Source organism: Hemiscyllium ocellatum, chromosome 35, assembly GCF_020745735.1.
Source record: "Hemiscyllium ocellatum isolate sHemOce1 chromosome 35, sHemOce1.pat.X.cur, whole genome shotgun sequence".
In the NCBI taxonomy this organism is placed as follows: Eukaryota; Metazoa; Chordata; class Chondrichthyes; order Orectolobiformes; family Hemiscylliidae; genus Hemiscyllium; species Hemiscyllium ocellatum.
The window spans coordinates 31070008-31083121 of record NC_083435.1 but is presented as its reverse complement, the minus strand read 5'-3'; the positions used below and the strand labels follow the sequence as shown (position 1 = coordinate 31083121).

At 44.3% G+C, this 13114-nt stretch overlaps 1 protein-coding gene across 4 annotated transcripts in view; it reads right to left on the bottom strand.

Annotated features, from left to right (window-relative positions):
- Positions 1–13114, bottom strand: part of LOC132832527 (IgGFc-binding protein-like) — a 274277-nt gene that overhangs the window by 18319 nt on the left and 242844 nt on the right. For 2 of the 4 annotated variants that reach the window (XM_060850609.1, XM_060850610.1), the window contains exon 3: positions 11230–12462. In XM_060850609.1, coding sequence (XP_060706592.1) covers positions 11230–12462 — 1233 coding nt within the window. The remainder of the gene's footprint in view (positions 1–11229; positions 12463–13114) is intronic. The other 2 variants (XM_060850611.1, XM_060850612.1) reach the window with 1 other exon arrangement.

Sequence of the window (13114 nt, the reverse complement as noted above, 5' to 3'; positions counted from 1 at the left end):
GGAGTGGGAGAGGATCCTCACAGAGTCATTATGGCTATTTGACCCACTGACCCTGTGCCAGCTCTCGAGAGAGCAATCCACATAGCTCCAATCCCCTGCTCCCTCCCCATTGCTCCGCAATTGTAGTTCTCTCAAGTGCTGCCCAGTTTCCCTTGGAAATCATTGATCATCAAAGTTTGTGAGAAGATTTGTAGCCCGGGTGCTCGTTGTTGTGGTTCTGTTCGCCGAGCTGGGAGTTTTTGTTGCAAACGTTTCGTCCCCTTTCTAGGTGACATCCTCAGTGCTTGGGAGCCTCCTGTGAAGCGCTTCTGTGATGTTTCCTCCGGCATTTATAGTGGTGTGTCTCTGCCGCTTCCGGTTGTCAGTTGCTGTCTGCTGCAGTGGCCAATATATTGGGTACAGGTCGATGTGTCTGTTGATAGAATCAGTGGATGAGTGCCATGCCTCTAGGAATTCCCTGGCTGTTCTCTGTTTGGCTTGCCCTATAATATATAGGTGAGAGACGCTAAGACAAGCCAGGAAATGGGAATCCTGTGCCAACCACCTAAGCGCCACATGTGGGACAACACTACTATTATAGGGCAAGCCAAACAGAGAACAGCCAGGGAATTCCTAGAGGCATGGCACTCATCCACAGATTCTATTAACAAACACATTGACCTAGACCCAATATACCGGCCACTGCAGCGGACAGCAACTGACAACCGGAAGCGGCAGAGACACACCACTATAAATGCTGGAGGAATCAGCACAGAAGCGCTTCACAGGAGGTTCCCAAGCACTGAGGATGTCACCTAGAAAGGGGATGAAACGTTTGCAACAAAAACTCCCAGCTCGGCGAACAGAACCACAACATCATTGATCATCTCTATTCCCACTGCCTTCACAGGTCTTTATCTCTTCCTTCCTGTGTAAAAAAAAATGCATTTCCATACACCACCCATAAAATGATTATTCAAAACCTTAAATCTGTGTCCCCTAGTCCCTGTGGTTTTTAGGTAAGGGAGATATCTTTTCTTTGCATACCTTATATAACCCTCTATCCAATCTCCCCTCAATTACAATTGCTTCAAGCAGAATAACCTAAATATATTCAACCTAACCTTACAATTAAAATCTGCCATCCCTGCTTCCACTCTGGTAAATCTCATTGGCATGCCCTCAAGAACCCTAACACTTTACTACAGTTTGATAATTTAGGTTTTTATCAATTGTAATCTCCACTCCTTAATGCAGATGACTTGTGTCAATAATAGAAAGTCAAATGATGCAAGGGCAGCACTGTGCTATGTACTTTGTGTGGCAGGTGGCCTTATATACATAAAATGGGGGGGGGGGGGGGGGGGGGGGGGGGGGGGAGGGATGGGGGGCACTCATTTTGCAGTGATAAACATGATGGAACTCCGAGCTGACAAGAACAAGACCTTAAGATCATAGGAAATAAGAAACAGGAGTCAATCCTTTGGCCCTTTGAGCCTGCCAAGGCCTTCAATATGATTGTAGAAAGTAGGATCAGGGTGAGGCCATTTGGCCCAGCGAGTCTGCTCCACCGTTCAGTATTTCTCTTCAAAATATATTCGATGAATCTGCTTTTACAGCTGTTTGTGGTAAGGTGGTCCAAAGGTTCAGCAGCCCCCCCTGAGTGAAGCGTTCTTGATATACCTCAAAATGGCCTACCCTGTGTCCCTAGACCATCCGGACATTCCTGATGAAGAGGTTATGCTCGAACCTTCGACTCGCCTGCTCCTCGGATGCTGCCTGACCGGCTGTGCTTTTCCAGCACTACACTTTCTGACTCTGATCTGCAGTCGTCACCTTTCCCTTAGACCATGGCTCATTGCCCTCGATATTCAAAACATGGCATCTGGTTGTGGCCTTAATTCTGCTTTCCTGCTTGCAACAAAATAGGGATATCTGGTCAGCATGGACGGGTTGGACCGAAGGGTCTGTTTCCATGCTGTACATCTCTAGGACTCTAAAAGCCATTGACTGACTCTCTTGTCAAGCCATCTGTCTGTCTTGGTACGGCTGTAATCTTGCTCTTGGGGGTTGGAGGGAGGGATGTAGGGGGTGAAAAGTCCTCAGAATAATATCCTCTGAGAAAGTAAATTCCATCTCAAATCATATTTTTAACTTTAGATTAGACTAGATTACTTACAGTGTGGAAACAGGCCCTTCGGCCCAACAAGTCCACACTGACCCACCGAAGCGCAACCCACCCATACCCCTAACACTACGGGCAATTTAGCATGGCCAATTCACCTAAATCACACATCTTTGGACTGTGGGAGGAAACCGGAGCACCCGGAGGAAACTCACGCAGACACGGGGAGAACATGCAAACTCCACACAGTCAGTCGCCTGAGGCGGGAATTGAACTCAGGTCTCTGGCGCTGTGAGGCAGCAGTGCTAACCACTGTGCCACCGTGCCGCCATTGGTTTGACATTGTACCTTCTTACAAATTGAATGTCTTGTTGCAAATTATTTAATGTGTTCGAGCATTTTCTCATTCACAGATGTTAAGCTAACTTACTAACTGGTAAGTTTCCCACTCTCTGTCTCCTTCTTATCTTTGCTACTTTTTGCTGTGACCTTTCCAGATCCAAGGTCATTTTATAAATTTGCAACAATATGAGAGGGCGTAGTTTTAAGGTGAGAGGGGAAAGATTTAAAAGGGACCTGAGGGTCAATGCTTTCGTGCAGAGGGTGGTACGTGTATGGAATGACCTACCAGAGGAAGTGGTGGAGGCTGGTACAGTTACAGCATATACAAAACATCTGGATGGGTATATGAATAGGAAGGGTTTGAAGGGATATGGCTCAAATCCTGGCAAATGGCTCTAGATTAATTTAAGATATGGGGTCAGTGTGGATGAGTTGGACTGAAGGGTCTGTGTCCGTGCTGTACATCTCGATGACTTTATGATCTCTGCAATTGCTTTTTTTAAAGCCTCTGAGATGCAGACATCTAGGTCGAGGGCACCTTACCTTCCAGAATGCATACTTGGCACTCAGACTTGGCACTTGAGTGCCCATTTGACTAACCCGTCATTATCATCCTCCATGTTTGTCAAGCTTTAAGCATTTTGATACTGGAAAATTTCTCTATCTGTTTTCAGTTACCGTGTCGACAGTTTACACTCTATCCAAACTGTCTGCACCTGACCAGAGGCAAGCAGTTATTTTGTGGCTTTGCCAATCAAGGTGCCTCAATTCTCATCGAAAGAGCCCTCATTGGGGATCCTTTAAACTTTGACTAACAGTGTATAATTGGTGATATTGAATTAGATGTGTATCAGACACCACAGTAATATTTCCAGCTGAAAGAATTCCATGGAATCAATTTAGGTAAAGGGGCAGTACAGAGAGATCTAGGTGTTCTTGTACACCAGTCAATGAAGGTAAGCATGCATGTACAGCAGGTAGTGAAGAAGGCTAATAGCATGCTGGCCTTCATAACAAGAGGAATTGAGTATAGAAGCAAAGAGGTGCTTCTGCAGCTGTACAGGGCCCTGGTGAGACCACTCCTGGAGTACTGTGTGCAGTTCTGGTCTCCAAATTTGAGGAAAGACATTCTGGCTATTGAGGGAGTGCAGCGTAGGTTCACAAGGTCAATTCCTGGAATGGCGGGATTACCTTACATTGAAAGACTGAAGTGACTGGGCTTGTATACCCTTGAGTTTAGAAGACTGAGAGGGGATCTGATTGAGACGTATAAGATTATTAAAGGATTGGACACTCTGGCAGCAGGAAACATGTTCCCGCTGATGGGTGAGTGCCGAACCAGAGGACACAGCTTAAAAATATGGAGTAGACCATTTAGGACAGAGATGAGGAGAAACTTCTTCACCCAGAGAGTGGTGGCTGTGTGGAATGCTCTGCCCCAGAGGGCAGTGGAGGCCCAGTCTCTGGATTCATTTAAGAAAGAGTTTGATAGAGCTCTCAAAGATAGTGGAATCAAGGGTTATGGAGATAAGGCAGGAAGCGGATACTGATTAGGAAAGATCAGCCATGATCATATTGAATGGCGGTGCAGGCTCGAAGGGCTGAATGGCCTACACCTGCACCTATTGTCTATTGTTTATTGTCTAAGAAACCTCAACATTACATGTAATGGTAAGTTATCGAGGTACTTAGGAAGACTTGTGGAGGTCTCTGCCTCTGAGCTCGCAGTTCTGAGTTGAAGACCCAGCCCAGAACCTGATGGTCAAGCAAGGTGCATTCATAAAGGCAACATGGTGGTTCAGTGGTTAGCACTGCAGCCTCAAGCGCCAGGGACCTGGGTTCGATTCCATCCTTGAATGTGTGCAGTTTGCACGTTCTCCTTGTGTCTGCATGGGTTTCCTCCAAAGATGTGCATGTTAGGTAGATCAGTCATGCCAAATTGCCCATAGTGTTCAGGGATGTGTAGGTTAGGTGGGTGAAACATGGGGAATGCAAGGTTAGAGGGATGGGATGGGTCAGGATGGGGTGCCCTTCGCAGGATCGGTATGGATTCAATGGGCTGAATGGCCTTCTTCCACACTGTAGGAATTCTATGATAATGCAGCTGAACAGATGGAGTTATAATCTACACATCCTTGCAATGGCAGTCAGTGAGAGTGGGAAAGATTCCTGGCTTGCCACATGGGGAAAGAAAGCACTATCATCACTATCCATAGCTCCAGACTGCAGCATGCATGCAAAGTGCAAGTTGTCACTGCAATATGGACTCACCAATTGAGCTATAACATACCGCCACAATAATTATCTTTTTTGCACATTTTTGTCAAGTTATGATTATAGACATGCTAATTAGAATCAACAGTAGGCCATTCGTCCCCTGTTAACCTGGTCCATATGCAATAAGATCATAGCCACTAAACTGTTACCTCAATTCTCCATTCCTGCCTACCCAGATAACCTTTTGACCTCTTTCTTAACAACAATTGATCAAACTGTGCCTTAAAAATGTTCAAGACTCTGCCTCCACCACCTATTCTGAAAGAAAGTTTCAAAGAATCACAACCATCTACAAGACAAAACTTCATCTTATCTTTGTTTTAGGTGGGTGACCCTGGAGTCATGACCCCTTGTCCTAGAATGTTCCATTGGAAGGAATAGCCTATCTGCATCCTGTCAAGAATCTTATGATCTTTTAATCAAATCACCTCTAACTCTTTTGAACTCTAGCAGATGCAAGCCTAGCATGGCCAATCTTTCCTCATAAGACATCTCAAAAGATAGCAGTCACATCACACTGTAAACTTTTGCTATAAATTCTGTGTCTTATGATCTTATTCTCCACAATCACCTGGCGAAGGAGCAGCGCTCTGAAAGCTAGTGCTTCCAAATAAACCTGTTGGGTCATAATTTGGTGTTGTGTGATTTTTAACAAAAGATGGCAGGTATTAGCCTAGTAAACCTGCTCTGAACTACTTTCAACACATTTACAATGTTCCTTAAATCAGAAGACCAAAACTGTGCACTTTATTCCAGATGTGGTCTTACTACAACTCTGGTTAATTGAACAATAACCTCCCTGCTCTGGTATACAATTCCCTCATGACAAGTTTAACATTTAATTAGATTTCCTAATTACTTGTTGCTCGTGCAAATTAACCTTTTGTGATTCCTGCACAAGGTCACCCAGATCTCTCTACAGCTTGGAGCTCTGAAATCGCACATCGTTATAACAGTATGCTTCTTACCCATTCTTACTGTCAGAATGAACAGCTTCACATTTTTCCAATTACACTCCAGTTGGTCATCCCTGCCTACTCACCTGATCTGTCAATATCTTATTGGAGCATTCTTGTGTCCTCTTCCTAATGTATTTTCCTACCGATCTCTCACCAGCAAATTTGGCAATCCTTTTTTTTCCTTTATCTAAGCAATTTATAGTTGAGTTGCCAGCACCAACCCTTGTGGCACATCACTAATTACATCTTACCAAACCTTTCTCCTGTGTCTGTATCCAAGCCAGTGTGCTACCCCCTACCCTTTGATTCTTTTTAAAAAAAATATTTTCCACATTAACCTTTGATGAGACACTTAATCATTTGATAATTCTCAGTTCAGTACATTCACCTTTATCCACAGCAGGAGTTACCTCTTCAAAGAACTCCAACAGAATGGTTAAGCTTGAATTCTCTTCCACAACATCATATTGACTCTACTCAAATTTCCTGATTTATAACTGCTTCTGCAATATTATTTGCATTCTCAAACAGTGAAGATTGATGCAAAATGCATGTTCAATTCATCTGCCGTTACCTAACTTTTTATTATTGATTCCGCAGAGTAATTTTCAGTGGGACCAATGTTGACATTGTTACCTTTAAATATTTATAGAAAATCTTTCAATTTTTTTCTCCATATTTCTGGCTACCTTCTTTTTGTTCTCCAACTTTTTTCTTTATTAACTTTCTTTAACATATTCTGTCAAATCTTCTGACCTGCCTCCCTGTATGAGCAAAATTACATGCTTCCTTTTAGTTTAAAATTTTCTTTAACATTTCAAGTTAACCAGACATGTCGGGACTATCTCTTGGAAGTTTTCCTTCCTCCTTGATATGTGTCTATCCGATGTATTTTGAAGTGTCCTTTTTCGTAATTTTCCCCCGCACCCATGTCGTGTGTGTGTGCAGATGTCGGACACAGTGAAGAACAACAAGCCTGTAAATCTTTATTTATATTCCATCATCAGGAAGAGAGGATACACCCGAGTGGCCAGTGACAAGCAGTGCCCTTCTCAAAGGGCAATGCTGCATGACCAAACAGTGAAGGAGAGGGCAAGGATTAAATCAAAATAGAGTTGGAGAGGGAAATAGTACATTCAACTCCCTGCGGGGCCCACGTTTTGATGTATCCTTTTAAACATCTGCTACTGCAACACTACTGACCTTGATCTTATTTATTAATGCACTTTAGCCAACTCTGCTCTCAGCCATCATAAATTTCCTTATTCAAAAAAATAGTTCCAGAACCATTCCTCTCTCCCTCAAACTGAATATAAATGTCTGCCTTTAAGATGGGTTCATTAATTATCACACAATACCAGATCTTGTGTAGTCTGCTCTTTGGTCAGTTCCAGAATATGCTGTTCTAAGAAACTATCCTTGAAACAGTCCACAAAATCCGCAGTTAGGCAACCCTTTGCTCGTCTGACCTTTCCAATTGAAATGCAGATCGATATCTCCCAAGCATGTCACCACCCCTTTCTGACAAGCCTTCTTTATTTCTTCCTTGATGCTTCACACTACCATCTGATTACAGTTAGTAGACTCCGATACGTGACTCCGATATGTAATTTCTAATTCCCACACAAAATTTTTCCACATCTCGGTTTCTTAAATTTAGGTAATGCCTTTCTATTATGCTAATACTACCATTAACTAGCACAGCCACCCCGCCACCTTTTCCGATTTTTCTAACATTTCTAAATATATTGTACCCTTCAAGATTCAGATCGCAATCGATGTCATTCTGCAGCCGTGAGTCTGTAATGGCTATTAAATCATACATATTCATTTCTATTCACGTTCTCAGTTCATCCGGTTTATTCAATTGCAACATGGTTTCAGATACTGCGCTTTGAGATAGATCCATTTATATTATTTATAAATTCTACTCATTTCTGTTGGTTGACTCTTAGATACATACTTTCTAACCATTTCTGTCATGTTATGTTTACCACCTTTCATATTAATATCTTTCTATTTGGCCTTGATCTTACTGCTTGATTTATCACGTCTTCCCAAATTTGATCTATTCTCCAATATCTATTCCTCATTAACCATAAAACTGTACTTTCTCTTTGCTATCTAGGTTGAATATTTTGAGTAGGTCTCCCATGTAACATTTTGCTTTATTCATTCACAGGATGAGGCCATCGCTGACTAGGCCAGCATTTACTGCCCATCCCTAATTACCCAAGCAGCAGTTGAGTCACAGACCCACAGAGAGTCACATGTAGGCCAGACCAGGTAAGGATGACAACTTCCTTCCCTATAGGGCATGAATAAACCAGTTGGGGTTCTCCCGACAATCGACAATAGCTTCTTGGTCACCATTCGACTCTTAGTTCCAGATTTTATTTTAAATTCAGATTTCATCATCTGGCATAGAAGGATTTGAACGCAGGTCCCCAGAACATTACTTGGGTCTCTGGATTAACAGTAAAACCACTCAGGCCATCACCTCCCCTAAATAATGTATATGCGGGAATTAATCCTTGATGAATACACACTACTCCCTCAGCCTGCTCCACCATACAATATTGCAGCTGATTCACTTCAATCCCATTTACCTATCCGATCCAGGGTATTTGTTGATTCCGTTTGAGTCCATAGCTCAGCCTTGAATAACTGAGCATTCACAGCTTTCTGACATAGAGAATTCAAAGCCTTCATGACCTTCTGAAGGCAATGACTCTCTCCTCATTGCCAGTCAAAAATGGCAGACCCCTCTGCCCTTGACGTAAAGCTCCCTAGGCAACCTTCCACATAGACTTCAGACCATCCATCCAACACGTGCCCTCCCCCACCCACCAACCCACCAGTGAAATTGGCTTCCCAAAGCACTTGTGTTTAATATTCTTGTCTTTAAATGCAAAAAAAAATGGAATGGTGAATACAATTCAGTTGAGAAGTGGTGGTATCATGGTAGTGTAATTAGACTCGCAATTGAGAAGCCAACTCATGTTCTGGGGTCACAGATTCAAATCCTGCCATTGGAGATGAGAAAATTTGAATACCATGAATATCTGAAGTTACAACAATACTAGCCTAATGGCAAACAGTGGACTTGAAGCATTTATTCTCTCTTCATGGATTCTCTTGAGTTTCTCCAGCAATTTCTGTTTTTGCTTCTTTCCAGTTACAGGAATTGGTTTATGATTATAGCTCTGGTCTGATACTCAACTGCAATGGCTTCAGTCAGACCAAATAACAAATGGGACATGTCATGGGCAGTCATGACAAGTTCATTGGCCAAGACCATGTCAACCACCCTGATCCTTTCTGTGTGATCCATGACTTGCAAGCCGTTGGGACAGAGAGAAAACCCTGAACAAAAAAAAAACAATTGCCTTCTGACGTTGATCATTGGTAACCCAGTGGCTCTCAAAGCTTCACAACAGTGGGAGAGCTGTGAATCTCACTCCACCCGCACCCAACCCACCCCCCACCCCTCTCCTCCCCACCAACCCACGTTCCTTTCCACTTGACTGAGCCAAGACACCCATCAGAATTGATAGAGCAAATGGCACTGCTGTTGCTGACACAGCAACGAGGTGGCATCTGGGTCAATGCTGGAGTACATCAGCCTTCAGTTGAGCTGCTCGGTCATTGCTTTCAGCCCTGCGCGTTGAAATTCTGATCGCAGGGGTGTCACGGTAAGGGAAAATCATTTTTTTTAAAAAATGCACATCATGGGTGATCACACGTCTGGCCTTGCGACTGTGTCATGGGAATAAAGATTCTGCCATGTTCCACCGCACATTACTCTGTGGATGTCTTTGGACCAACCCGTAGGCCACTTACATGACAATGTTTTGTGAACCTTTGGCTTAATTCAGGCTCTTCTAGCCCTATAATTCCCATTTGTCTTCCTACCACCACCACCACTACCCCCATCACCCCCCCCAACACCCCCAGACCCCACCTCCCACCCACACACATTTTAATGGCAGTTAGGTATTGGTGGCAAAGTCAGCACCAGTTGCTCATCCTACATGCCTTTGCTTCCCCATGTGAGTTTAGTGACAAAAGGATCAGGGTTGGGTGAAGGTGAAGGGGGTGGAGGTGCTTTGTTAACTCAGCTGGTTAAATGGCTGGATTCCTACACAGAGTGATGGGTTCAATTGCCATGCCAGCTGAGATTACCTTCTCAAACCCCTTGCCAGAATAACCCTTCAGGTCAAATCACCATGAGTTGGCTCTCTCATTGCAGGCAGTCTTGAGCCACAGCAAGGGGAGAATGGGTCTGGAGGACATGAGCGAGCACAATTAGAGGTTGTAACAGCATCTATATAGTAAGAAGCTGTAAGTTTCCACTCTGGTTAACTCCCCTGGCTCCCCCAATCCTAAACATAATCCTGACCCTAACTCTATTCCAAACCCTAGTCCAAACCCAAATCCTAACAATAACAATAACTCTAGCCAAAACCCTAACCTTAACGCAAACCCAAAACCTAACCCAAATCCTAAACATACTGTAAATCTAACCTGAACCCTTTCCCAAACCCTTGACCTAACACTCAGCCTAACCCAAACCCTAACCCTAACACAAAGCCTAAACGTAACCATAACCCTCACCAAAACCTTAACATTAACAATAACACGAATCCTAACACAAACCCTAACCTTAACCATAACCCTCACCCAAGCCTTAACATTAACTCTAACACGAATCCAAACCAAAACCCAACCCTAACCCTAAACCTAACACAAACCCTAACCTTAACCATATCCCTAACCCTCAACCAAACCCTTACACTAACACAATCCTAACACTAATACTAACTGTAACAGATGTTGTGAAACTTGAAAGGGTTCAGAAAAGATTTACAAGGATGTTGCCAGGGTTAAAGGGTTTGAGCTACAAGGAGAGGCTGAACAGGCTGGGGCTGTTTTCCCTGGAGCATTGGAAGCTGAGGGGTGACCTTATAGAGGTTTACAAAGTTATGAGGGGCATGGATAGGATAAATAGACAAAGTCTTTTCCCTGGGGTCAGGGAGTCCAGAACTAGAGGGCATAGGTTTAGGGTGAGAGGGGAAAGATATAAAAGAGACCTAAGGGGCAATTTTTGCACACAGAGGATGGTACATGTATGGAATGAGCTGCCAGAGGAAGTGGTGGAGGCTGGTATAATTCCAACATTTAAAAGGCATTTGAATGGGTATATGAATAGGAAGGGTTTGGAGGGATATGGGCTGGGTGCTGGCAGGTGGGACTAGATTGGGTTGGGATATCTGGTCGGCATAGACGGGTTTGACCGAAGGGTCTGTTTCCATGCTGCACATCTCTATGACTCTATCTGTGACTCCATTAATCCTAACCCAAACCCTAACCCTTACCTGAACCCTAACCCTAATGCTAATGCTAATGGTAAACCCAACCCATAATTGAATGGAAGTTAAACTCCACCAGCTGCTGAGGTGGGCTTTTGAGCAAACATCTCCCAAACACTAGCCCAGTGACTTAAACCCCTCAACACCACCCCATAATGAGCAAGGAGACACTTACTGATGGGTGGCTGTATGTTACCCATGGGGTATCCGTAAGACTCAGCTCGCCCGATCCCATAGATATAGATTGCAAAGTGAACAGAAGGATGCGAGATGGCGTGTCGCCCTCCGGTTTCGCCCAGGTAGATTCTGATGCCCGTGAAGCCTGCAAAGTGCAAAATCTCAAAGGGGTAGGTGCTCAGCAGCCTGCCGTCTAAGTCAATGTTGGCGACATTGTGTCCCGGTGAAACGACGAGGAGGTAGTTGAACAGACGTTGCATGGTCACAAAGACATAGTAATTGCTGAAGAAGATGGAAGGGATGACCGTCAACAGGAAGGGGTCAAAGGTCGACACAATTGGGTTGCTGCCCCCGGTGAAGAAGTAAATGACCATGATGGGCTTGTCGGATTTCAGGGTCACCCCGCCGGTCACGGTCACGTTGATGTGAGCGGACTCTTGGAGGAGCAGTCGATTGTCTCCTGTCTCGGTGTGAACTTGCACGGTGGTGTCGGGCTCTGAGGCGATGATGGTGATGAGGTCCTCCTTTTTCTTCTTCATGAGGGGGAAAATGATGAAGGAATCCGACCACTTGTCCACCGGGTACAAATTCTCCCCGATGTGGTCGCAGTTGCTGGGCGGGACGGTGATGCATTGGTCCCCGCTGAAGACAGCCACGGGTTTTGAGGAGCTGACCTTCGTCCCAGTCAGGTCTGTGTTACTCTGAAATTGAACAGCCTCGTTGGGTTCCATGATGAACGAGAAACTCTCTTTGTCATTGTATTGGGTCCCATTGAAGGTGACAGAACCACTAACGGTTATAGTGATCAGAACATGCTCATTGCTGTTAACAACAGCAAACTGCTTCATGTTATACAGACTATCCACGCTATAGGTGATGATATAATACTTTGTACCCAGGACAGTTGTTGGCAAAGTTAGAAATGTATCATAGGTCTTCGATCTCCCATTTAATGCGATGAGGGTGATTTCTTCGCTAGATATCACGGTTATGGTACTCCTTGACATCTGGTTACCCAACAGCATGTAGGTGGAATTCAAAACTATCATTCCAGTGCTGTTCTTTGCTATGGCCACTGAGTGAGTATATGCTGGCTGAGCGATAGACACAGTCACTACTGTCGGTCTATCATGAGTGACCATGTGCATGGTGAGAACAGCAGAACGGTCATAGTTTTGCAGAAAGGCTAAGATGAATTTTTTCCCTGAAGTAAGTGATTGAGTGGAATCTGCTGGATAATTCAGAATTTGTTAGAAATTGAATGACTTCCATTCCGGTGAGCAACATAGCGAAACATTGACATTGGAGGTGTACATAAAAAGTCACGAAGCATAGAGCACCTGATGGGGAAAGGTCATGAGGCCACACCCTGTGATGGACAGCTTGGTGAGAGGGTGCACAGTTGTTTGAGATAGTGTATGGTGTGATCTGGTCAATGGTGTGGCTTGTATAGTGGTGAATGGCAGTCAGTCATTCATGGCGGGTGAGAGGCGGTTAGTGCTATGGGATGGACATCAGTGTACAGTCGTGAGAAGTGTGGGACAAAAAGAATGATGAGGAATGGTCAGTTTGCATAGGCTGGACAGTGGTGTGAGACAGTCAGTGGTGTGGGCTGAACAGTTGTCAGTTATAACTCAGTCAAGTGGGATGGACAGTGGTGCTGTGGACAGCGATGTGAGATGGTCAGTGGTTTGGGACGGTCAGCAATGTGGAAAGGACAATGGCGTAGGATATACTTTGATAAGTGTTGGCCAGAAGTGAGAAATGGACAGGAACAGGGGATTAACATGAATTTGGGGCAATGAGTTGTGCCCATTGGACAGCGAGAGAGATTGTCAGTGTTCGAGGACAATGATACATAGGTATGGGACAAAAAGTGTTGA